The sequence below is a fragment of the Onthophagus taurus genome, chromosome 2, assembly GCF_036711975.1.
Source record: "Onthophagus taurus isolate NC chromosome 2, IU_Otau_3.0, whole genome shotgun sequence".
In the NCBI taxonomy this organism is placed as follows: domain Eukaryota; kingdom Metazoa; phylum Arthropoda; class Insecta; order Coleoptera; family Scarabaeidae; genus Onthophagus; species Onthophagus taurus.
Genome location: NC_091967.1, coordinates 4,682,208 through 4,709,884, shown reverse-complemented (window position 1 = coordinate 4,709,884; position 27,677 = coordinate 4,682,208). Strand labels below are relative to the sequence as shown.

General features: G+C 31.0%; 2 protein-coding genes and 1 long non-coding RNA gene across 3 annotated transcripts; 2 read left to right on the top strand and 1 right to left on the bottom strand.

Annotated features, from left to right (window-relative positions):
• Positions 1 to 90: 90 nt before the first annotated feature.
• Positions 91 to 27,380, top strand: LOC111423630 (Adenosine receptor). The gene is made up of 4 exons (XM_023056904.2): positions 91 to 426; positions 19,609 to 20,116; positions 25,778 to 25,992; positions 26,046 to 27,380. The coding sequence occupies exons 2-4, from the start codon at positions 19,711 to 19,713 to the stop codon at positions 27,234 to 27,236; spliced, it is 1,812 nt and encodes a 603-aa protein (XP_022912672.2). The 5' UTR covers positions 91 to 426; positions 19,609 to 19,710; the 3' UTR covers positions 27,237 to 27,380.
• Positions 21,773 to 23,093, top strand: LOC139428914 (uncharacterized). Its single transcript, XR_011639586.1, has 3 exons — positions 21,773 to 21,967; positions 22,067 to 22,257; positions 22,309 to 23,093. It is a non-coding gene; the product is annotated as an uncharacterized lncRNA (long non-coding RNA).
• On the bottom strand, positions 24,149 to 25,631 carry LOC111423631 (tubulin beta-1 chain-like). The gene is made up of 2 exons (XM_023056906.2): positions 25,479 to 25,631; positions 24,149 to 25,423 (listed from the first exon to the last, which is right to left on the bottom strand). The coding sequence occupies exons 1-2, from the start codon at positions 25,533 to 25,535 to the stop codon at positions 24,170 to 24,172; spliced, it is 1,311 nt and encodes a 436-aa protein (XP_022912674.1). The 5' UTR covers positions 25,536 to 25,631; the 3' UTR covers positions 24,149 to 24,169.
• Positions 27,381 to 27,677: the final 297 nt, after the last annotated feature.

Below are 27,677 nucleotides of genomic sequence, written 5' to 3'. Positions count from 1 at the left end.
AGAATTATCTAGGCGCAGACTCTGTAAGTGTAAACCGCGAACGAACCGAGCGAAATGGAAGCAACGCTTTTAGTTACATGTAAGACTTTGTAGAAGAACGATAGATAATTTCTATCTATCAACAAAAAGTTTATTACATAAATATGCGTAATAAGTCGATTATATTAAATAAATAATGAATGTTCGAAGAAATATGTGAAAACACTTTGATGTTACGAGTTATTTATATCGTTCAAGTTGTTGGTTTGTGTAATTTTGGCGAAACGTGCGCTTTTCCGAATAATTTCTTAAAACATTTTTGGAGTTTTCTTCAAAACAATTAGGTGCTGATAAGAAAAAAGGTTTTAAATTTAAACTATAATTAAATTATAATTGTGTATAGAATGTGTGTGTGTGGGTAATAACATTGAAATTAAACCGGCATAGGTGAGTTTAATTTTCTTAAACTTACTTCGTTGCAAGATTGAATACACTTTGCGGTGTTTAAACGATCGTAATTGATGACACCTATTGTATAGTGTCTATTTTTGACGGTTTTGTAATCTCAACGTATACTTTGTATTTCAATTTAAAAAAATTGTTAAGAAAAGTAATTAAATTAAATTTTTAAAACTTAACAAGTTGTCATTAAAAGTGTCAAAAAGAAATACACAATTTAAATTCTACATTTATTTTCTTTTAATTCGATATCCAACTTGATGTATCTACAATGATTAGAATATACTTCCTTTAGAGATAAAACTATTTTTGTTTATATCTTCAGAATTTAAATATTATTTTTTTTCAATAATACTTGTCAAAACGTTGGTACGATTAATAGGAAATTTTGTTATGTCAATCCACTTCTGTCACATTGACGTTCGAACTTCAGATATTAATATAAATCCATAATTTCCTTTTCGATTTTCTAATTATACTTCAATAATTAAAATTTAATATTAAATTGTTTACTTTGTGGCACATTTTTATAGTAAATTTGGATTTCGTTAAATTTATGGCATAAATTTTATAGGGACCCTAGGTAATACCAACACAAAAAAACAAACAATTTTTTTTTATAATATCTGTCAAGGTTAAATTTTTAGGGGTTAAATGTGTACCAGTAATTATTAATTTTTCTTTTATAACTATTAAAGTATTATTAATTTTCGTAAATTATAACATTATTAAATTAGAGAAATCCGAAATTGGTTCATTTGTAAACATCGTTAACTTCAAAAAGGTGACATTAAATTAAATTTTTGACATTTGACATGACACTTTACAACTGTTCTAAACCTAACTTTTTTTCGATATCCAATATGTTCACAAATTCCTGTCTTTTTGTCCATTTTAATAGTATAAGATTCTCTCCAAATCACTTTGTTCGATTTCAATCTGTGTTTAATCTAAATTTCAGTATCGAATTTCATTTATCGTTCGGTTTCACATCTTCTCTGCTATCAATGTTAGTTTCACTTAATCTTTCTCTTTGTTATACCATTTATTGTTTGGCACACTTTAACAGTAATCACAGCTTATACGGAGTAAACGGACCATATCTTTGTTTTCGATAAAAGTTGAAAGAATTATACGAGCTTTATTTAGCTTTATTTAGCTTTAAAATACTTTGTACGGTAATAAAATAATTCTTCTTGATATTTACGATATCTTAAAACTTTGTAAAAATTGATCTTGTGGTTGCGGTTTCCGATATAATTTATTTATACTATTTTTTTTTATATTTTATCTTTTTTGCGGTTATATTTAATAAGAATATTATAATTTATTTTTTAAGTAGCCAAAGCTACCTATTACACGTGAAATCAATTGTACACAAATCTAAACACTTACAAAAATTGCGTAATAAATCCATCTGTCTTTATCAACAATTCATTTATCGACTAATTTCATTAAACATTACAACATGGGGTTTGAATTGTACATTAATCATTTGCAATATTTATATATTATATCTTTATCGTTTATCGAGAGCTTGTTATTTCCAATAAGTTGTTAATAAAAGCTACTTTTTTGAAATTATAGTGCTCAAAAGAAATAGTCTCAGTAAAAAAACAACGAACTAAGAATGTACACACTTTGAATACATAACGAAGTCGTAAAGTTTTTTGTGACAATGAAGAATTATGTAAACTGCTCTTCACGTGGACCGTGTTTTTTCCTGGAAATACATTAGATGAAGGAACCTACAAGTCGTTTATCACCTTCCCTTTCTACGATTGATATTTGCATACACTACAGCTAAAAACAAAACGATGAGATTCTCTATTTATTGCACAACATATTCTTTTATTTACATATTCGAGATAAATTAAATTCATCTCAACTTTATTGAATTTGTCGATTCCTTTTTTTGGGATTTTCAAAGATCAATATAAACCAGTGGTGCTAAAACCTATGTGATTCTTTATTGTTATAACATGCTGTTTACAGTTAGTTCTTAAGGATGTAACATAATAGGAGATAACGTCTCAAATGCAATTACAAAAGAAGTCATTGTTAAATGTAAAGTGCTCGAGAATGCCGCCGTTTCAAATTATACAATAAAATTTAATCGTTTTATTAGGAAGGGGTTTATTATAAGAAGAAATGCTGTTTATTACGCAAATCCTGTTAATAAACAGTACAGTATAGTTGATGACGTAAATCATTTCAATATTAAAGTAACTTTGTGTTTTCCTTTATGACGCAAAGAAAAACTTTAGAAAAATTATATTTTACAGCGTGTCTGGATGGGAATTTTCAATGTCGAGTGGCGATAGCTTGCATATCTTGAATGTCAATAATAAGTAAATAGTTTATTTTAAACTGTTTACGGTCTGGTTATGATACCAATAGTTTATGGTGTAGTGCTTAGGCAACTTTACTATTAGAAACGTGCGTATTTACTTGTGGTTGTAAGTCGCACACAAATATTTCCTTGAGTTATTGCCAGAAATAGAACTTATGATAAAAATATATTGAATAATATGCTTAGTAGAAACAATACATAGTTGAGAAAAGTTTTATTAAATCATAACAACGATGATTATGGAAAAATGTTTAAGGTTTAAAAAATCATAACTCCGAAATTTGAAGAATCCAAGAAATGATCTTTTAAATATTAAATACTAAGTAAATTTGCTTTAAATTGCTTGTTATTTCATGATGATATCTCAATTCGTTCTTGAGATACGATTTTTTTAAATTTCTATTTCATATCCATAACAATCAAACATGCAGAGTTGGGTTTAAAAAATCATAACAATGTTTATGGAAAATAAGAAATTATTTATGGTGGATTAAATCTTCATTAAGTTTACTTTAAACAGTTTTTTATTTCATTACAATATCTCAATTAGTTTTTGAGATACGTAAAGATTAATTACCCTAACATTGATGTTTAAGGTTATGTAAGGTTGCGTTCAAAAAATCATAACACCGAAATTTGAAGATTCCAAGGAATGATCTTTAAACTATTAAATACTAAGTAAATTTGCTTCAAATTGCTTGTTATTTCATGATGATATCTCAATTCGTTCTTGAGATACGATTTTTTTAAATTTTTGTTTCATATCCATAACAATCAAACATGCAGAGTTGGGTTTAAAAAATCATAACAACAATGTTTATGGAAAATAAGAAATTATTTATGGTGGATTAAATCTTCATTAAGTTTGCTTTAAACTGTTTTTTATTTCATTACAATATCTCAATTATTTTCTGAGGTATATAAAGATTAATTACCCTAACATTTATGTTTAAGGTTATGCAAGGTTGCGTTCAAAAAATCATAACTCCGAAATTTGAAGATTCCAAGGAATGATCTTTAAACTATTAAATACTAAGTAAATTTGCTTCAAATTGCTTGTTATTTCATGATGATATCTCAATTCGTTCTTGAGATACGATTTTTTAAAATTTCTATTTCATATCCATAACAATCAAACATGCAGAGTTGGGTTTAAAAAATCATAACAACAATGTTTATGGAAAATAAGAAATTATTTATGGTGGATTAAATCTTCATTAAGTTTGCTTTAAACTGTTTTTTAATTCATTACAATATCTCAATTAGTTTTTGAGATACGTAAAGATTAATTACCCTAACATTGATGTTTAAGGTTATGTAAGGTTGTGTTCAAAAAATCATAACTTCGAAATTTGAAGATTCCAAGGAATGATCTTTAAACTATTAAATACTAAGTAAATTTGCTTCAAATTGCTTTTTGTTTCATGGTGATATCTCAATTCGTTTTTGAGATACGATTTTTTTAAATTTCTATTTCATATCCATATCAATCAAACATGCAAAGTTGGGTTTAAAAAATCATAACAACAATGTTTATGGAAAATAAGAAATTATTTATGGTGGATTAAATCTTCATTAAGTTTGCTTTAAACTGTTTTTTATTTCATTACAATATCTCAATTAGTTTTTGAGATACGTAAAGATTAATTACCCTAACATTGATGTTTAAGGTTATGTAAGGTTGCATTCAAAAAATCATAACTCCGAAATTTGAAGATTCCAAGGAATGATCTTTAAACTAATAAATACTAAGTAAATTTGCTTCAAATTGCTTGTTATTTCATGATGATATCTCAATTCGTTCTTGAGATACGATTTTTTAAAATTTTTATTTCATATCCATAACAATCAAACATGCAGAGTTGGGTTTAAAAAATCATAACAACAATGTTTATGGAAAATAAGAAATTATTTATGGTGGATTAAATCTTCATTAAGTTTGCTTTAAACTGTTTTTTATTTCATTACAATATCTCAATTAGTTTTTGAGATACGCAAAGATTAATTGCCATAACATTTATGTTTAAGGTTATGCAAGGTTGCGTTCAAAAAATCATAACTCCGAAATTTGAAGATTCCAAGAAATGATGTTTTAAATATTAAATACTAAGTAAATTTGCTTTAAATTGCTCTTTGTTTCATAGTGATATCTCAATTCGTTCTTGAGATACGATTTTTTAAAATTTTTATTTCGTATCCATAACAATCAAACATGCAGAGTTGGGTTTAAAAAATCATAACAACAATGTTTATGGAAAATAAGAAATTATTTATGATGGATTAAATCTTCATTAAGTTTACTATAAACTGTTTTTTATTTCATTACAATGTCTCAATTAGTTTTTGAGATACATAAAGATTAATTACCCTAACATTGATATTTAAGGTTATGCAAGGTTGCGTTCAAAAAATCATAACTCCGAAATTTGAAGATTCCAAGGAATGATCTTAAAACTATTAAATACTAAGTAAATTTGCTTTAAATTGCTTTTTGTTTCATGATGATATCTCAATTCGTTCTTGAGATACGATTTTTTAAAATTTCTATGTCATATCCATAACAATCAAACATGCAGAGTTGGGTTTAAAAAATCATAACAACAATGTTTATGGAAAATAATAAATTATTTATGGTGGATTAAATCTTCATTAAGTTTACTTTAAACTGTTTTTTATTTCATTACAATATCTCAATTAGTTTTTGAGATACGTAAAGATTAATTACCCTAACATTAATGTTTAAGGTTATGTAAGGTTGCATTCAAAAAATCATAACTCCGAAATTTGAAGATTCCAAGGAATGATCTTTAAACTATTAAATACTAAGTAAATTTGCTTCAAATTGCTTTTTGTTTCATGGTGATATCTCAATTCGTTTTTGAGATACGATTTTTTTAAATTTCTATTTCATATCCATATCAATCAAACATGCAAAGTTGGGTTTAAAAAATCATAACAACAATGTTTATGGAAAATAAGAAATTATTTATGGTGGATTAAATCTTCATTAAGTTTGCTTTAAACTGTTTTTTATTTCATTACAATATCTCAATTAGTTTTTGAGATACGTAAAGATTAATTACCCTAACATTGATGTTTAAGGTTATGTAAGGTTGCATTCAAAAAATCATAACTCCGAAATTTGAAGATTCCAAGGAATGATCTTTAAACTAATAAATACTAAGTAAATTTGCTTCAAATTGCTTGTTATTTCATGATGATATCTCAATTCGTTCTTGAGATACGATTTTTTTAAATTTTTATTTCATATCCATAACAATCAAACATGCAGAGTTGGGTTTAAAAAATCATAACAACAATGTTTATGGAAAATAAGAAATTATTTATGGTGGATTAAATCTTCATTAAGTTTACTTTAACCTGTTTTTTATTTCATTACAATATCTCAATTGGTTTTTGAAATACGTAAAGATTAATTATCCTGACATTGATGTTTAAGGTTATGTAAGGTTGTGTCCAAACAATCATAACTTCGAAATTTGAAAATTCCAAGAAATAATCTTTTAAATATTAAATAATAAGTAAATTTGCTTCAAATTGCTTTTTGTTTCATGGTGATATCTCTATTTCATATCCATAACAATCAAACATGCAGAGTTGGGTTTAAAAAATCATAACAACAATGTTTATGGAAAATAAGAAATTATTTATGGTGGATTAAATCTTCATTAAGTTTACTTTAAAGTGTTTTTTATTTCATTACAATATCTCAATTAGTTTTTGAGATACGTAAAGATTAATTACCCTAACATTGATATTTAAGGTTATGCAAGGTTGCGTTCAAAAAATCATAACTCCGAAATTTGAAGATTCCAAGGAATGATCTTTAAACTAATAAATACTAAGTAAATTTGCTTCAAATTGCTTGTTATTTCATGATGATATCTCAATTCGTTCTTGAGATACGATTTTTTAAAATTTCTATTTCATATCCATAACAATCAAACATGCAGAGTTGGGTTTAAAAAATCATAACAACAATGTTTATGGAAAATAAGAAATTATTTATGGTGGATTAAATCTTCATTAAGTTTGCTTTAAACTGTTTTTTATTTCATTACAATATCTCAATTAGTTTTTGAGATACGTAAAGATTAATTACCCTAACATTGATGTTTAAGGTTATGTAAGGTTGCATTCAAAAAATCATAACTCCGAAATTTGAAGATTCCAAGAAATGATCTTCAAACTATTAAATAATAAGTAAATTTGCTTCAAATTGCTTTTTACTTCATGGTGATATCTCAATTCGTTCTTAAGATACGATTTTTTAAAATTTTTATTTCATTTCCATAACAATCAAACATGCAGAGTTGGGTTTAAAAAATCATAACAACAATGTTTATGGAAAATAAGAAATTATTTATGGTGGATTAAATCTTCATTAAGTTTGCTTTAAACTGTTTTTTATTTCATTACAATATCTCAATTAGTTTTTGAGATACGTAAAGATTAATTACCCTAACATTGATGTTTAAGGTTATGTAAGGTTGCATTCAAAAAATCATAACTCCGAAATTTGAAGATTCCAAGAAATGATCTTCAAACTATTAAATAATAAGTAAATTTGCTTCAAATTGCTTTTTACTTCATGGTGATATCTCAATTCGTTCTTAAGATACGATTTTTTAAAATTTTTATTTCATTTCCATAACAATCAAACATGCAGAGTTGGGTTTAAAAAATCATAACAACAATGTTTATGGAAAATAAGAAATTATTTATGGTGGATTAAATCTTCATTAAGTTTGCTTTAAACTGTTTTTTATTTCATTAAAATATCTCAATTAGTTTTTGAGATACGTAAAGATTAATTACCCTAAGATTGATGTTTAAGGTTATGCAAGGTTGCATTCAAAAAATCATAACTCCGAAATTTGAAGATTCCAAGGAATGATCTTTAAACTATTAAATACTAAGTAAATTTGCTTCAAATTGCTTGTTATTTCATGATGATATCTCAATTCGTTCTTGAGATACGATTTTTTAAAATTTCTATTTCATATCCATAACAATCAAACATGCAGAGTTGGGTTTAAAAAATCATAACAACAATGTTTATGGAAAATAAGAAATTATTTATGGTGGATTAAATCTTCATTAAGTTTGCTTTAAACTGTTTTTTAATTCATTACAATATCTCAATTAGTTTTTGAGATACGTAAAGATTAATTACCCTAACATTGATGTTTAAGGTTATGTAAGGTTGCGTTCAAAAAATCATAACTTCGAAATTTGAAGATTCCAAGGAATGATCTTTAAACTATTAAATACTAAGTAAATTTGCTTCAAATTGCTTTTTGTTTCATGGTGATATCTCAATTCGTTTTTGAGATACGATTTTTTTAAATTTCTATTTCATATCCATATCAATCAAACATGCAAAGTTGGGTTTAAAAAATCATAACAACAATGTTTATGGAAAATAAGAAATTATTTATGGTGGATTAAATCTTCATTAAGTTTGCTTTACACTGTTTTTTATTTCATTACAATATCTCAATTAGTTTTTGAGATACGTAAAGATTAATTACCCTAACATTTATGTTTAAGGTTATGTAAGGTTGTGTTCAAAAAATCATAACTCCGAAATTTGAAGATTCCAAGGAATGATCTTTAAACTATTAAATACTAAGTAAATTTGCTTCAAATTGCTTGTTATTTCATGATGATATCTCAATTCGTTCTTAAGATACGAATTTTTTAAATTTCTATTTCATATTTATAACAATCAAACATGCAGAGTTGGGTTTAAAAAATCATAACAACAATGTTTATGGAAAATAAGAAATTATTTATGGTGGATTAAATCTTCATTAAGTTTGCTTTAAACTGTTTTTTATTTCATTACAATATCTCAATTATTTTCTGAGATATATAAAGATTAATTACCCTAACATTTATGTTTAAGGTTATGTAAGGTTGTGTTCAAAAAATCATAACTCCGAAATTTGAAGATTCCACGGAATGATCTTTAAACTATTAAATACTAAGTAAATTTGCTTTAAATTGCTTTTTGTTTCATGGTGATATCTCAATTCGTTCTTGAGATACGATTTTTTAAAATTTTTATTTCATATCCATAACAATCAAACATGCAGAGTTGGGTTTAAAAAATCATAACAACAATGTTTATGGAAAATAAGAAATTATTTATGGTGGATTAAATCTTCATTAAGTTTACTTTAAACTGTTTTTTATTTCATTACAATATCTCAATTAGTTTTTGAGATACGTAAAGATTAATTACCCTAACATTGATATTTAAGGTTATGCAAGGTTGCGTTCAAAAAATCATAACTCCGAAATTTGAAGATTCCAAGGAATGATCTTTAAACTATTAAATACTAAGTAAATTTGCTTTAAATTGCTTTTTGTTTCATGGTGATATCTCAATTCGTTCTTGAGATACGATTTTTTAAAATTTTTATTTCATATCCATAACAATCAAACATGCAGAGTTGGGTTTAAAAAATCATAACAACAATGTTTATGGAAAATAAGAAATTGTTTATGGTGGATTAAATCTGCATTACATTTGCTTCAAACTGCTTTTTTTTTTCATAACGATATCTCAATTATTTTCTGAGATATATAAAGATTAATTACCCTAACATTGATGTTTAAGGTTATGTAAGGTTGCATTCAAAAAATCATAACTCCGAAATTTGTAGATTCCAAGAAATGATGTTTTAAATATTAAATACTAAGTAAATTTGCTTCAAATTGCTTTTTATTTCATGATGATATCTCAATTCGTTCTTAAGATACGATTTTTTTAAATTTCTATTTCATATTTATAACAATCAAACATGGAGAGTTGGGTTTCAAAAATCATAACAACGATGTTTATGGAAAATAAGAAATTATTTATGGTGGATTAAATCTGCATTACATTTGCTTGAAACTGCTTTTTATTTCATAACGATATCTCAATTAGTTTTTGAGATACATAAAGATTAATTACCCTAAGATTGATGTTTAAGGTTATGTAAGGTTGCATTTAAAAAGTCATAACTCCGAAATTTGAAGATTCCAAGGAATGATCTTTAAACTATTAAATACTAAGTAAATTTGCTTTAAATTGCTTTTTGTTTCATGGTGATATCTCAATTCGTTCTTGAGATACGATTTTTTAAAATTTTTATTTCATATCCATAATAATCAAACATGCAGAGTTGGGTTTAAAAAATCATAACAACAATGTTTATGGAAAATAAGAAATTATTTATGGTGGATTAAATCTTCATTAAGTTTGCTTTAAACTGTTTTTTATTTCATTACAATATATCAATTAGTTTTTGAGATACGTAAAGATTAATTACCCTAACATTGATGTTTAAGGTTATGTAAGGTTGCGTTCAAAAAATCATAACTCCGAAATTTGAAGATTCCAAGAAATGATGTTTTAAATTGCTTTTTATTTCATGATGATATCTCAATTCATTCTTCAGATACTACTGTATGAATTTTTTAAATCTGAGAGTGTTACAACTCAAAAATTTATCTTAAAAAATTTGTATTTACCTCTATTTATTAGTACAGAGGACAGCAATTTTAATTTTCACCATATTCACCGTCTGAAGGGGTAAATTAACACTTGTCCGTATGAAATTAAAGAGGTATTGATGCCTTACAATACCGTTGAACCGAAATCGAATTTCTTCCGTTTATATCCATTCCATAGACTTTCATCGTTTTTAAGCACACGCATAGGTTGCAATTAATTAGCTCCTATAAAAGTGGTCACCTTCGCTTCATCCACTCTTCATACTTATTACGATAATTACATATTGACGTTTTTAATCCATATCCTATTGAAATGTTATCGAGGTGTATACATTACGAAATAAAATTATTTTAGTAGTATGAAGTAACGAAATAAATCATTTAAACTCTTGTTATAAATGTTTATCAACTTCCAGATAATTAATTTATTAAATAGATAACGGTTATTAAATAATTTGCCCGTATTAATTAATTTGCAAACCATTTGGTTTGACAATAGAAACAAAACACCCTCAATCCATAAATTCTCCTTGTTATCTGAATATTTTAACAAACAATTAACATTACACCCCTATTCGTATTTCCACGTCATTTTTCAAGGTAATTTTATTTTCCGTCTCATTGGACAAAGGAAGGTGTGGAAAATGTTGAACTAAACACGCTATTTTAACCCGTTAATAACTACATTTGCATTTTTAACACGTTGCAGCATGTATTGCATCAAAACACTTATATACATATACATATATACGAATCATATTAATCGAAAAGGGAGTATAATAACCTTTAAGTTTTCATGCAAACCCTAACTAAATCACTTGTCCCATCTTGTAGAGTTGAGTTCATTTGTAACTCAATGCACGCGAAACTAATGGCAAATGGATGTAATTTTCCTAAAACAGTTATATATCTTTCGTTGTATACGTGACTTTCGTTATTATTGAGTTTAAATGAATCAATAGAGGTTTCTAATTACACGTAAGTATGTTTTAAAAAAAGTCACGATGTAGAAGATAATTCTCAACAAAACATTTATAGATATTTGTTGAAAACTGTATCAATCTAACTTTTACTGAACGTTTCCTTTTTATTGCGACCGAGAATATCTTCTACTTAGAAATCAATCGAAACTAAGTTTCAAAAAGAATTCTCAATGCACTTCGTAAATCTTTGCCAACAACACGTCCTCTTCATTCCAATCCGACACGTGTCCTTTCTTTTATAATCTCGTCTTTTTCTATTTGACGGAAAGTTCATTTTGTAAATGTAAATTTAATGGGAAATTCGTTTATAGGAAATATTTATTGAACCGATCAAAGAGCTTAAGCACTTCCCCGAGTTTTAATTAAAAAATTTTTAAACTCGACCTAATCTTTCTGAAAATCTATGTTTTAAAACATCATTTAACAAACTCAATTGCTATGGACCCCTTACCTCCCCTTGTGCCAAATTGCTTATTTTAAAGAGCACAGGAATGCATGGTGAAGAGACAGAACAAATTATAAAGGAAGCTTTAGCAGGGAATTTTAGAGATTGCTTGAAAGGGAAAACAAGGATACCAGACGAGTTGAAACATGCACACATAACCCTGATTCAGTTGAAATAGCCACGGAGCAGATCTCTGTGGCAATTCGCTCTGCATATCACAGTAGCAGTCCACTGAAGGTGAAAAGTAGTAATCGGGGCACACCCTGGTGGAACGAATCTCTTAGCTCCGAAAGACAAGAGGTCCGAAAGCTTTTCAACCGGGCCAAGGCATTAGGTGAATGGGAGAAATATAAACAAGCTCTAACGAATTACACCAAAAACATACGTAAGGCAAAAAGAGAGTCTTGGAGGAGGTTCTGTGAGGGAGTGAAAGACACACCCAGCAGTGCAAGAATTCACAAGATTCTCGCTAGAGATCCGGCACTACCCCTGGGCTCACTTAGGCGGCCTGACGGTAGTTTTACGGACTCTATCAGAGCCTCGTTGGAGCTTCTCATGCAGACTCACTTCCCAGGAAGCCTGATGATGAGGGCCGATAATGCCACAGCGGGCTATTCCTGCAAGGCAAAGCGCCCCTCAAATACGGATTGGAGTGTGGCTAGAAAAGTCGTCACTTACACATCCGTGGACCAGGCAATTCAAACGTTTAAGCCGTTCAAATCGCCTGGAGAAGACAATATCTTTCCTGCTTTGTTACAGCAGGGGAGGTCTTTGTTGTTGCCAATTTTGGTAAAAATTTTCAGAGCGAGTGTCGCCTGGAAATATGTGCCGGCAGAATGGACTAAGGTACGGGTATCTTACATACCCAAAGCGGGCCGTTCGGTCCCTACTCCTAATGCCTTTCGACCCATCAGCCTAACGTCATTTCTGCTGAAAACCCTTGAAAAAGTTCTGGAACGGTATATCCGTACGGTGCCATTGGTATCTGGTCCACTGAGTCGCCACCAGTATGCTTATCAAGCAGGGAAAATCAGCAGAATTGGCTCTACACAACTTAGTTGGTAGAGTATCCAGGACGCTGCAGGATAAAGAAATCTTGGTTTGTGCGTTTCTGGATATAGAGGGAGCGTTCAACAACGCAATACCACAATCTCTTGAAAGAGCTACTCTTGACAGGGGAGTGGAAGCAACTATAGCGGGTTGGATCCGCAATATGCTAGATAGTAGAATAGTTTCTACTTCACTCCACGGTGATACGATACGCTTCAGGCCGGGAGGGGTGTTATCTCTCCTGCTTTGGTCCCTCCTAGTTGACGATCTGATTGCGATAGTCGAAGCCGTTGGTGTGGAAATACAAGCTTATGCTGATGACATTGTCGTTATGGTCAAAGGAACCTGTTTGCCGAGGATATCTAAAGTCCTCCAGGTGACCCTAGATACCATTTGCGCTTGGTGTAAGGGAGAGAACCTCTCAATAAACCCGCAAAAGACAATTGTTGTGCCCTTCACCAGGAAGCGAAAGTTGGATGGACTAATCCGCCCAACTATCCAAGGTGAAGAAATTCCTTTCTCAAAGGAAGTCAAATATCTAGGAGTAATCCTAGACAAAACCCTGTCATGGAATGGACATTTGCAGGGAGTTTTGCACAAAGCTAGACTATCCTTGTGGACTTGTCGCAGTCTTTGTGGGTCTTACCCCTGAAAGACTGTACTGGCTCTATGTGACTGTGGTTAGACCTATGATCACATACGGAGCAGCAGCCTGGTATAGGAAAGTCCGACAGACTTCAGTTATCAGTAAACTTTCACGAATTCAACGAGTAGCTGGATTGGCAATCTCTGGTGCGATAGGCACAACGCCAACTCTAGCAATGGAGGTTCTGCTTGGCCTATCTCCTCTGCATTTGCATATAGAGAAAGTGGCTAGAACAACCATTTACAGATTTAAGCAATATGCTCAAAACTGTTCCGACATGTCCTACCAATGGGCTGCGGAAGACATTATAAGCACTGATACTGTGCTATCAATGCCGTCAGATTTGGCGGTATCACTATCAGTGATTAATGCTCGATACCAGATTGTACTGCCTGAGCGGCAGTCCTGGATCGAAAATGAAAATTCTCTGGTTCGGGCAGACATTTGCTTGTACACAGATGGATCAAAAACGCCTGAAGGGGTAGGAGTATACTGCCAGACACCTCGAATTAAGCAAGCCTACAGCCTGGGTACGTACTGTACTGTATTCCAGGCGGAAGTATTTGCTATTGACATGGGTACTAAAATCCTTCTTGAAAGAGGGGTGAAGAACATGACAGTACGAATCTTCTCAGACAGTCAAGCCGCTCTCCAGGCGCTGCAAGCCGTGAAAACGGTGTCGGCTCTGGTTAATGATTGTAAGAAAACATTAAACACACTGAGTTGTGACAACAGAGTCTCTCTGATCTGGGTCCCGGGTCACTCTGGTGTTGCTGGCAATGAAGCGGCAGATAAGCTAGCACGAGATGGCAGCGCTGAAGCGTTTGTGGGACCGGAACCAGCAGTTGGTGTATCATTTGCGATGGCCAAATATAGGATTATTAGATATAGAGACTTCGCCTACCGTGGACCAGTTCTCCTGGAATGAGACATGCTAAGGTGTTTATTAACATCGCCACTGTCAAATCCGGGAATATTTTAAGACTTGCCCGTAATAGCATAAAAGTTCTAATGGGTGTTTTTACTGGGCACTGCCGATTAAAAGCACACCTCAACTTGTTGGGTTTAGCCGACAATGTTGAATGCCGACTATGTGCGGAGGAAGCAGAGACGGTTGAGCATGTTTTATGCCACTGCCCTGCCGTTAACCGTATCAGATTCTCGATTTTTGGGTCGCAGTTTATCTCCTCAAAAGATCTGAATGACCTTTCGCCGAGCAAGGTATTAATGTTCGTTAAGAGCATTGGACTGCACGGTGAAATTTGATAATGATATCTATCGGGGTACAATAGATCCTTAGGGTCGCGGTGCAAGGTTGGTTGGTCCGCCTACCCGATATGTATTCTATGTAATGTAAAATGTAACCCTGATTCATAAAAGGGTGATAAGAGAAATGTTGAAAATTATAGGATTAGTTTGCTAAGTGGATATTAAAGATGGATGAAGCAATATAGAAGAAGAAATTGGTTTTAGGGCCATCTTTTATATAATATTGAAAAAATTTTCAAGCAAAAAACACTATATTAAGAATTGTGATACACATTTAGTGTTCTTAAGAAATCTTAATTAATTTTTTAAATACTTGTTGATACAATTTTATTGGATACTATGTTATACATCTTTAATATAATAACGGTTTTTAGTCGTAAATCATTTTATGGTTCTCCAAATGCGATATATATAGCAAAAATTATGACTGTTGATGTGAAAATATGTAATAAAGATTTAGGGTCAAGTGGAACGCGCGAAAACGGTGATGACCAATAAAATTTTGAGTGGTACTCGAATTCACTAGTTGCTGTTCGACATTAATGACAACACAACATGTTTTACGTATTTGCATTTATTGCACAATCTTAAATATTACTCGTCTAAAAGTCTCTACTTCTATTATTTTTGTTTTCTTTTCAATAACGTGAAGTGACCTGTACTGCGAATATCGCGGTCCCCATAAAACAGCCTTTAGCAATTTTCCGTTCAAGTAAACTTTTTCAAATTCACGATCGAATGAAGACTATATAAAACAATTTTTCAATGTTATAAAGCTCCTGAATAATAATAATGATAACCTTTATTTGTGGAATAACAAAGAAGTATATAACATAAAAATTGGGCAACTAAACTTGTATCCGTTGGTATTGGAATTTGTATTAGTTGTTGGTGAATACATATACATATGCAAATAGTGGAGTCATTCTGGAGACAAATTGCATTTATTGAGGGGAATCATGTTAGCGCAAACACTCTCTGGTTTTAATAGTGGATATAGTTGCTATACGGCCTTGATTAAAATTATTACGATGCAGTGCGTAAACTAATGATGGTGATATTACCATACAAAAGCTTTTGATATACTTGTAAATAAATTATTAATAGTATCAGTTCCGTCCATTCCGGCATTATTTAGTTATCAGTTTGTTCACTCATCAGGTTTTTCATCATTTTTGAGGTTATGTTCAGTAATAATATCTTATGTTTTTATTATTTAAAAGTTATGCTATATTTATTGACGATTCCAACAGCATACATTCTGAGTTGCAACCCAACCCGTATGTTTATTAGTTTTGAGTTGGGTTGAGTTGCAGCCTTCTTCAGTAAACACTTCAGTAAACCCAACCCGTATGAAACTAGTTTCGGGCTGGATTGGATTGCTACCTTCTTCAAAAAATACTTCGAACTTGTGTTTGAAGAATGTTGCAACCCAACCCAACCCGAAATTAACTTTGCAACCTTTTTCAAAAACAAATTCGAAGTGTTTTCTGAAGCATGGTACAACATTTTACAATTAAAATTTTCGCTTTAGAATCGAACGAAGAATGTCGTGTTTTCTGAACCAACCTGTTGAGTTGCAACCCAACCTAACCTGTATGTTTTTTAGTTTTGGGATGGGTTGCTGCAACTCAACGTAACCTGCATGTTTTTTAGTTTTGGGTTGGGTTGCTGCAACTCAATCCAACCCAAAACTAAAAACCATACAGGTTAGGTTGCAACTCAACAAAATGGGTTGCAAAATTAACTTTGCAACCTTTTTCAAAAACAAATTCGAAGTGTTTTCTGAAGAGAGTTGCAACCCAACCTAACCTGTATGTTTTTTAGTTTTGGGTTGAGTTGCAGCAACCCAACCCAAAACAACACTTCGAATTTGTTTTTTGTTGAGTTGCAGCAACCCAACCCAAAACTAAAAAACATACAGGTTAGGTTGGGTTGCAACTCTCTTCAGAAAACACTTCGAATTTGTTTTTGAAAAAGGTTGCAAAGTTAATTTTGCAACCCATTTTGTTGAGTTGCAACCCAACCTGTATGTTTTTTAGTTTTGGGTTGGGTTGCTGCAACTCAACAAAAAACAAATTCGAAGTGTTGTTTTGGGTTGGGTTGCTGCAACTTAACCCAAAATTAAAAAACATACAGGTTAGGTTGGGTTGCAACTCTCTTCAGAAAACACTTCGAATTTGTTTTTGAAAAAGGTTGCAAAGTTAATTTTGCAACGCATTTTGTTGAGTTGCAACCCAACCTAACCTGTATGTTTTTTAGTTTTGGATTGGGTTGCTGCAACTCAACCTAACCCAAAACTAAAAAACATACAGGTGCAACTCAACAGGTTGGTTCAGAAAACACGACATTCTTCTTTCGATTCTAAAGCGAAAATTTTAATTATAAAATGTTGTACCATGCTTCATACGTCTACAGGAGGTTCTCAAAGGTCGGATAATTTGTCTATAAATAATCATTAATATTCAATATCTATTGATAAATAAGCTGTAATTTAGAATAAAACCTAATCCAACCAGTATATTTCTAGTTTCGAGTTGGGTTGGGTTTCCATTTTCTTCAGAATGAAGTTCGATGTGTTTTCTGAAGAAGGTTGCAACCCAACACAACCCGTATGTTTTTTCTTTCTTCAGAAAACTCTTCGAACTTGCTTGTGAAGAAGATTGCAAAACAAGTTTCCAGTTGGATTGGATTACAACTTTCTTCAGAAGCAAGTTCGAAGTATTTTCCGAAGAAAGTTGTAACCCAACCCAACCACTATGTTTCTAGTTTGGAGTTGTTGGGTTGGGTTTCAATTTTCTTTCTGAAGAAGGTTGCAACCCAACCCAAATCAATCCGAAAATTTCTAGTTCTGGGTCTAGAGTTAGCTCTAGTTTTAGTGCCGTATCTCTCAGTACGTCATTTCCGGACATCCTGTATTTAGCCGATAAGTTGAGTTAAATCATCATATTTTTAGTCAAGGTACTTGTGGTCTTGCGTTGTACACGTCATTTCGGGACAGCCTGTATAATAATAATACGAACGAATAATATCTTGTATACAGGATGATTTATAACATACGGTGCAGACTAAAGGGGTAGGTACTAGAGGTAAAACTGAAGAGATTTCTTAATAATGTTTTGTTAAAAACTTAATAGTTACAGATATCGCATGTTAATTTTTTAAATAATTTAACGTCCATTTTTGGGAATCGCTGACATTCAGTAAAGAATAATTAAAATACTTGTCGGCTGCTAAGTAACCAAATCAACTGGATTGGCAGCAATAAAAATATGGTATAGTAGAAACCACGAGAGCTGGCAGTGACTTGACGTTTAAAAATGGTATGAATCAAGATATGGACGTACGACTTAGATTATTGCACCACATATAATTAAATGTATGTTAGGTTAGTAATGGAGGTTATATGTCAAACATTGTTAAATTTAGGAGAGGTTAAGCAGCGAAAAATCGTTAAAATTAATTTATACAAAAACTTATGTAATTATTTATTTATTTAACAAATACTTTAAAAGGTTATTATTTGCAAGGGATTAAGTAAGTTTTATTTAAACAGTGATTCATAATTTATTCATTAATTATTAATTTATTTCATTTTCGGCTTGTGAAAACACTAACAGATTCATGACAACGCTCACAAGACGTTTCGATTTGAGGTTATAATTATAGAGTTACATCCCTTAGGCCCACTTTTACCACCTCCTGATAAATTTATCCGATAGATAAATCCAGTTCTTAGCCAATGAGAGCGCTTAAAACTGTCGTAACCATGGCAACTATCCTCTAGATAGTTTATCAGGAGGATGGTAAAAGTGGGCCTAAGAAGAACAGACGTACTTTTTCGACGTGTCTATTTGAATTGTACAGCAGACATATTAAACTAATGCTATCTCTTTCTAACACACCTTACTCTTTAGCGGTTTGTGAACTACGTATGGCGTTTGTAAGAGCGGAAAACGATGATTTACTGCCAGCTCTCGTGGCGTCTACTATATCAGCAGTTCTTAAGAAACAAACAACACCGTTTGAGCGTTTTAACAAATTTTTAAATAGCCGTAACTGCTATATTACAAACATTTTATTATTTTTGTTAATTATACATTGTTTAAGTAACCCCAAAATATTCGCAGTTTGAATCTAAACGTAGTGTAATACCGTATATGATAAGAAATGCTCGGCCATTAATTCAACTTTAACGTTCTATATATTTGTGATTATTAAGTTGTGGTCAAAACATTATTAAGAAAATATTTTCAATTTGGTTCCTAGTAACTACCCTTTTACTCTGTTCCGTATGTTATAAATCACCTGTATAACATTGAATAAATCGATACCTAAATATTTATTTGAAAACACTGTAAAAAAATATTTTATACATACCACCTGTAATATATTTTTTGAAACATAATACATTTAAGTACAAAAAAAATATTAACCTCAACCATGGATAATACAACCATGATTATTACTTATCGATAAAATCCGGTGATTATTATGTTATTAAGATTATGAAAACGTTGAATAATCGGGAAACAACTGTTTTGGCATGAACCAAATTTATAAAATGTGGGTCATGTTTACAACACGCACAAAATCTCGCCACCTCGGTCAATTCATAATATTTGCTTCATCAAATGAGATACGCAAGTTATTGTCTGATGGAAATTCTATCGAAATTTGAACGATTCGTGTTGATTGATGGGGATTTGGGAACGCGTGCAATTCGCACGATTAGAATTCCTGGCATCAGGTTATTAACCGCCACAGTGTCAATGTTAATACTAATATTGGGTAGCAAATAAAGTCGATAAAATGCGATAATATATTGTTATATTAATAAATAGATATTTCAGTTTTGGGTTTTTGAATTTTTATTATTCTTTTTTAATTTCAGATGGCTGTTCAAGAAAGAATAAAAATCATAATAAAATCACAAGAACTAGGATGAATTAAATTAATAAAGCGATTTAGAGAAATCGAAAGATTTCCCCTAAAAATGGTTGATACCATAAACACAACAAAAGTACATGAAACAGATAACGGAAAGTTGAATTTGTACTATATGATCTGCGAGGTTCTCGTCGCTGTTTTTGCGGTTGTCGGTAACGCTATGGTCATATTGGTTTTTAGAAGGGAGCGAAAATTAAGAAGGAGGACTAATTATTACATCGTTTCATTGGCAGCAGCCGATTTTTTAGTCGGCCTTTTAGGAATCCCATTTGCCATCTTGGCTTCTGTTGGATTACCAGCGAATCTTTACGCTTGCTTATTCACCGTTTCCTTACTCGTCGTGCTTTGTACAATTTCGATATTTTGTCTCGTCGCTGTATCCGTCGATAGATATTGGGCTATTTTACATCCAATGGGTTATTCAAGGAACGTAAGAACAAAAACTGCATTAGGTAAGAATTCCTTACAAATTATAATATTAACTTGCTCAACTAAATTTAGTTGCTTTAAAATTACTTTCCTAGAAAAGAGATTTTCAACAAATAAAGTCCGGTTAATGTCGCTCTAAAACCAACTTGGTATATTTCTTAATTAAATGGTGAGTTGCGCTTCTCCATTTCGAACGGATTCTCGCAATATTGCTTAACACCAGATGTATAAAACAACAAAAATTTCTAAATTAGTTTCAAATAAGGTAACATAAAATTGCAAATTGAACGGTGTACACATCCGTGTTCATTAATTAACTAGATTGAATAGTGGCGCGAATGCAAATTATTCCGGAGAATTCTAGAGACTTTGTTGTCTTTAGGGAATCATAAAATATCTACAAAAGAATTGATTAAGTTATTAGAAAACAGGAAACGAAAGGATAAAAAATGTTAACATCATTATTTTTTATCTTTATTTTGGGATAATATAGATAAATGAAATCTCTTTATATCCACGCCTTCGTAAAAACATAAAAGCTTTTCGAAACCATTTCATCGGGATCGAATGAAGATCGTCAAGTATTTATGTACGCCCTTATTTTCTCGTTACATTGACAGCTTTATTTTTCCTTTTTTATGAGGGCTTTTTCTTTCGTTGCCACGTAGTGGGATTTTTTGTTACTCTAAATCTATATCAAATAATGTTAATAGATTTAGTTGGGGTTCATTATAATGCTGCTAATTTACATGGATTTATGTAAATTATGGGTGCGGAGCTTTATACATATATGCACTGACATAATAACGAATAGAATCCATTTTCTGGGAGCTTTTAAAATTGTAACTCAAAATTTAAATTAAATAAACAATTACGTAAGTATTGATTCGCGTCTAAATTACTTAATTGAAACCTATTAATCATGATGAATGAAACAACTAGTAAATATTGCACGCATGAATGAATAGAACTGCGTTAAAACGTTAGCATAGTATCTATTGTATTCCATTGTGAGTGGGTTTATATTATAAAAGATGCAATTAAACGATATCCATTCACGACAAATGGGCTATTAAATTAACTATTAATTATCAAATTGTCTCGACAAAGAACACCACAGTTCATGGCTTTTTATGGAAGATAATAATTAATGTTGCGTTACGTATTTTGATATTATCTAGATCACGAACATATGTAAGTAAATTATTTATGAGTGGAAGTTTCATTTTGTCGTTAATAATAATTGAATTTGCTTACTATTTTATGATGAAATCTATTCCTTTATTGCATCCTAACCTATACTTGTATATCAATGTGGTTACGAATAATATTAAATAATGTGCGTTGAACATATTAAACAAAAAGAAAAATACCTGGTTGAATGGGGTTTGGCCCGGGATATGGTGGCGGAGGGTTTGGTTTTGTTCACATTATTATATTTTACAACAAATAAAAAACATAACTTGTCAACCTCAATTATTCTAAATCATACGTCACTTAAATGACAGTTCAAAACAAGAACAATATACAAACGAAAATTTCTTTCAATTTAAAATAAATCAAATACTTAAAAAAAACAACCAGCTAAATATAAAAATAAAATAAATAAACAAGATTTGTTCATTTTTATTTATTAAATAAATAAATAAACCTAAAATTCTAAATGGAAAATAACCACTTTTAGTTTGTTGTATGTAAAACGGACTTTGTACGAATTTCATTGCAAATATCTGTCAAAATCAAATGATGTGTCAGTTTGACATTTAATAAGGTTATTCGAGTTATAATGTGCAAATATGTGGTGTTAATGTTGGTGTGTACGTCTATAAATACTTTGATTTCGATTATAATGCCATCGGAAACAATACTTTAAGGTTAGAACGCGAGATATGTACTAAAATCATTTAATAATTAAATTTATAAAGAACTTACTTAAATACGATTAACATTTTAATCTCTTTTTTAATTGGCAGTTAAACGGTTTTAGTTGTCTCAAGAAGGACCACAATGTGTAGTGGTGATATAGAGATTTTCTGGTTCACGTTTAAACAAATTACATTATACGATTTTAGAAGATAATTTATTAAAATACAGCCTCTACTTTTGGATAAAGCTAGTCTTATAGAAGATGAGTAATACGCAATAGCAATACCATAAAAAACAGGTAAACAAAACGCTAAACAGTGAATTATTTGGATTTATTACACAATTACAGATTCCTGCCACATTTTATTAACTAGATTCTAGTTAATACAACTTCTACTAGAGGGCGATAAAAATTTGCAAATAAATTTTAATTATCACATTAACTTTTTTAATAAACGATTTAAAAATACTGATGTTGTTATGATACACTTCGATGTTTTTAAAATATCGATTAATAATTCTTATTTCTACCCTACACCTATTTTTTTGAGCGTATATACAGTGAAAGACAAAAGTTTACATACAGCGTGGTTCTTTAGATTTCTCACAAAGTTTATCTGTAATTTCAAAAATTAAATGAATTTATTTCTTGAAATTCAACGAAAACAGTAGTAATCACTTTAAATTTATTATAAAATAAGTAAATAAATCAATATTAATCGCGCGTACTTTACTGCTGTAAATATTTGAAGTGGACGGATTAAAAAGTTTCGCATGAAACGATCGTAAACCGGGTTAATTCAGTGAATAAACAAACGTAACTTAAAATTGAAAAGTTTTTCTGGAAATTTCAATTCTCAATGAAAAGAAAAGTTGGCTAATAAGGGCCGTAAATAACCTGTTTGAACCCTATAAAACCTGAAGGGTAATATGATGTGGAAATCGTTAACCCAATAATAATTAATTTTAAAGTATCTATTTACAAATATTAATTCAAAAACATTAAAAAGATTTAATCCTTCATGTAACCGGGACAAGGATTCAAATTCACATTTATCCTTCAAACTTTCAAGCTAATAGCTAGCAATTTCTTGATGATTGAACATCCTCTGTTTCATTTTTAAAAATTCCGACTCTCAGGAATCATTGTTTGTTTAACTTGTAACTTGAAACATTTTTGAACATTATTTTAAGTTAACGCCTTATTAAACTTAAATTATTGTTTAATTAGTTGAGGGTGAAACATAATCTCTTTTTTAACGAGAATAATATTTTCTTTGTAGTTAGTTGTTGCTAAATATTTTAGAATAAGTTCACCGAACTTTATAAAGAAGGTGCAGCTTTAAAACTAACGTCAACGTTAATGGATGTCTTTCGCAATGATATATCGATGTTTGCCCGGTTGGGTCGTCAAGTTCTACGTTTCAGCATAAATTAACAACTAGAGCGAATGCACTTTATAGGATTTTCTTATAGGATAATCGAATCAATCTTCGTCAATTAAGGATTATGATAGTGCTTAGTATCAAATTTAATCATAAAATCGTTTATCATATATAATTATTAATTTTTTTTTTGCAACTTAAATTACTACAAGATGTATCACTCATTTGTTTAGATGTGAAAGTTTCGCAGCGAAGTTCCTCTCTCAAAACAAGAAATTCTCGCAGTACTCATATTTGAACTTCCATACAACGCTTTCATCTTAAATCATACACAGAAACGCTCTTAAAATAAATAACTAATTAACTACACTTTTATGTGAATTTTTTTTTTGTTGTTTACTTCAACAGAATTGAAATATTTCCATTATATTCTGTTATTATCTGGGTAATTGAATTTCAGAAATGTAAACAGAAATTGATTGCCAATAATATTCTTAATTTTTTTTTAATTCAAACTTTGTATTGGATTCATCCAATGCGAACAATTCCATTTATTCGACTTGTTATCTGCTGATGAGTTAAATCAATTGCAAGCGGTGTCGAAAACAGATAAACCATGTTTTACAGACGGAAAAACTCCGTTAAATTTAATAACCAACGGGTTTGGTTCGAATTTCACGTCATGTTAAGATGTGATAAAATTAGATAGAACATAAATTGACAATAAAATTTATCACATTTTCCTGTTTTTAATTTTAGACTAAATTTTATGTAAATCGTAAAATTAAAAGAATTCTAAAAATATCAGTTTTAAACGATTTATTATTAGTAGTCATCATCACCATCAGCTTGAGCTTCCTGATATTGTTGATACTCTGAAATAAGATCGTTTAAATTAGCTTCAGCTTCTAAAAATTCGCTTTCTTCCATTCCTTCCCCGGTGTACCAATGTAAAAAAGCCTTCCTCCTAAACATAGCTGAAAAAGCTTCGCACATCCTTTTAAATAATTCTTGCACGGCTGTTGTGTTTCCAATAAAAGTTCCGCATAATTTTAATCCTCTCGGTGGGATATCGCAAATAGCTGATTTGATATTGTTTGGGATCCACTCAACGAAATATGTGCTATTTTTGTCTTGTATGTTCATCATTTGTTCGTCAACCTCTTTTGTTGACATTCTACCTCGGAAAACGCAAGCTACAGTTAAATAACGCCCTCTTCTTGGATCGCATGCGCACATTATATTTTTCGCATCGAAGAGTTGCCTAACTAATTCGGGAACTGTTACTGCCGCATATTGAGCGCCCCCTCTCGATGTTAAAGGCGCAAACCCTGGCACGAAGAAATGAAGACGTGGAAACGGGACCATATTAACCATGATTTTCCTTAAATCAGCGTTTAATTGGCCTGGGAATCTTATACAAGTCGTTACCCCAGCCATTACACAAGAAATAAGATGATTTAAATCCGCGTATGATGGCGCTGACAGTTTTAATGTCCTATAACATATATCATACAAAGCTTCGTTATCAATCATATAAGTTTCATCAGAATTTTCGACGAGAAAATGCATAGACATAACAGCGTTATAAGGCTCAACCACTACATCTGATACTTTCGGACTTGGCAACACCGAAAAAGTGCTTATAATCCTATCGGGATATTCTTCCCTAATTTTAGAAAGTAATAACGTTCCTAACCCAGCTCCGGTTCCACCCCCCAATGAATGAACAACCTGAAACCCTTGCAAACAATCGCATCCTTCAGCTTCTTTTCGAATAATATCTAAAGCAGAATCACAAAGCTCAGCTCCTTCCGTGTAATGTCCCTTTGCAAAATTATTCCCCGCTCCAGCTCTTCCAAAAATAAAATTATCCGGGCGAAAAAGTTGCCCAAATGCCGATGAACGCACAGTATCCATCGTACCCGGTTCTAAATCAATCAAAATCGCTCTCGGAACGAATTTATGTCCACTTGCTTCGTTGAAGAAAACATTAATTCGTTCAAGTTGCAAATCACTATCGCCGCGATAAAAACCTTGTGGGGTGATTCCATGTTCGTCGCAGATTACTTCCCAAAACTATATCAAAGAAATTTATTCATTTAAATTAATTTTGACGATCAAATTTTAATACTTTTGAACCAATGTTGTTTCCACCTTGACCAATTTGAATATGAACGATTTCTCTCATTGTTATTAAGCACTTGAAAATTTTGAGGATAAATCAAAAGTTAAAAAAATTAAATTTGATGTATTATGAATTTTGATGACATTATGATTTGAAAAAAGTGATTCGAGAAAACTTGATTCAAGACATTTGTGAATTAATAAGTCTGTTATTTCAAAAATACCATGTTTATAATAATAAATACTAATTCGTTTTTGAAAAACATATACAAGATTAATTATTATTTTATTTCTTTTCTATTTCAGTGATAATTGGTATTTGTTGGTTTGCTGGATCAGTGATTGGTTTTTTGCCATTAATGGGTTGGTACAATAACGATGCCCAATACAACCAAAAATGCTACTTTCTTCGTGTCGTCGATATGAATTACTTGGTTTTTCTGTATTTTGGGACCATAATAACACCAGCTTTATTATTGGCTGCGTTTTATGCTCACATTTATAGGGTAGTATTGAAACAGGTAATTATAAATATTATTTGTGATTATAATTAAATAATTTTAAAAAATTTTAGCTTCGCCAAATTGTTACAATAAGTCCAACGCACGGCACAACAACAAACGGAAGAACTAGCGGTGGGACAATGCTCAGAATGTTGGGGGCCGCTCAAAAACGAGAAGTAAAAGCAACTCAAAATCTTTCCATCATAGTATTATTCTTCATGATTTGTTGGATCCCGCTTTACACGGTGAATTGTGTCATCGCGTTTTGTAGTGATTGTGAAATAAACGAAACTTTTATGTTGTTGTGTATTATCTTGTCGCACGCGAACTCAGCAGGAAATCCAATTTTATACGCATATCATTTAAAAGATTTTCGGGAAGCTTTAAAGAATTTATTCTTTAGTATTTTGGGAAGAAGCGCCTCTTCTAATCCAACTATAAGAGCATCGTATACTTACAACAACAATTTCAACCATTGCAGAATGTATTCATTTCAAGATTCCAGAGTAAATAGATTCCAAAATAAAAGATACATAGAATCACCGATACATTTTAATCGAACCACAAAATCAATGAGTCTACCAACACCGCCAAAATTATTATCCATAGTTTCAAATTCCGTTACTTTAGCCGCCGCAACCGTTGATAAAAACAGAGATATTTGGAAAATCTCAGAAGATCCATCAAATATATCCAACGAGAGTTCCGGAATTCAAACCCACCCTTCTAGTCCTTTTAAATTAAAGCAACATTCCACGAGTACGAATAGTTCTAATTCTAAAAATAGGTCTTATTTAAACGATATCAACTACGATGAAGATGACGATGTTTTCCTCGACGATACATTACCCATAACAGAAATTAAAAAAGAACCAATAAAAGATGAATTATCAAAAATTAAGGAACAACCCATCATTGCAAGTCTCCGACAAACTTTATCGTCATCATCACCACAACTATCAACCCGAAATGTTTATCTAGTCGAAACCGAACTGAAACGTTACGAAAAAAATGCTAAAATTACCATTACCAAAGAAAATAACGGTGATATAAACTGTAGGAAAAGATTAAAATTATCAAGCGAAAATACGAGTCCTTCGAAAAGTTTAAAAAGTACGAGTCCCTTTAAGGCCGTCAGTGAACTATGGAACTCGAAATTCCAAAGAAGTGCAAGTTTAAGTGATGAAAGTACTTTGTCGCCGGATTTTAAGAAACGAAAGAAAAAAGAAATTGTACGCGGCAACAATTCGTTGGGACGTTGATGTTTTATTTTTGAGATTATTATCTTAAATTATAAATTAAATGATGTTTGATGTTAACTCAGAGAGTTTCTTCTAAATGTTAAAAAGAATGGTGTAAATCAATAAAGCATCAATACTGTCAATAAAGTATTTTTATTTTTATTCCGAAATAAATATAAATCACATATCATTCCCACTCCAAAGTTATTATTGTATTTGTCGTTTTTCCTAGCACATCCTCATCATGGATGAGATTATACAACAGGTGATACAACAGAATGAACGGCAAAATGATCAGTTATGATGATGCAGTTATCATAGCGGAGACTGAGGATGACCTACAGAGACTGCTTAATTACAAAAATGTAGTGTTTGATAGGTCTATTTCTTATTGTTTTAGAATAAAGCCAAAAATAAACTTCTTTTTTAGTGTTGTCAAAGAAATTAATTTTACAGTTTCCT

Excerpts from the sequence above, each read along its gene's own strand:
- LOC111423630 (XM_023056904.2), top strand. The coding sequence starts at position 19,711 with ATGGTTGATACCATAAACACAACAAAAGTACATGAAACAGATAACGGA. Across the intron at positions 20,117-25,777 it reads AAGAACAAAAACTGCATTAG|TGATAATTGGTATTTGTTGG; the intron begins GTAAGAATTCCT and ends TTTCTATTTCAG. Across the intron at positions 25,993-26,045 it reads ATAGGGTAGTATTGAAACAG|CTTCGCCAAATTGTTACAAT; the intron begins GTAATTATAAAT and ends AAAAAATTTTAG.
- LOC111423631 (XM_023056906.2), bottom strand. The coding sequence starts at position 25,535 with ATGAGAGAAATCGTTCATATTCAAATTGGTCAAGGTGGAAACAACATT. Across the intron at positions 25,424-25,478 it reads GAAACAACATTGGTTCAAAA|TTTTGGGAAGTAATCTGCGA; the intron begins GTATTAAAATTT and ends TCTTTGATATAG.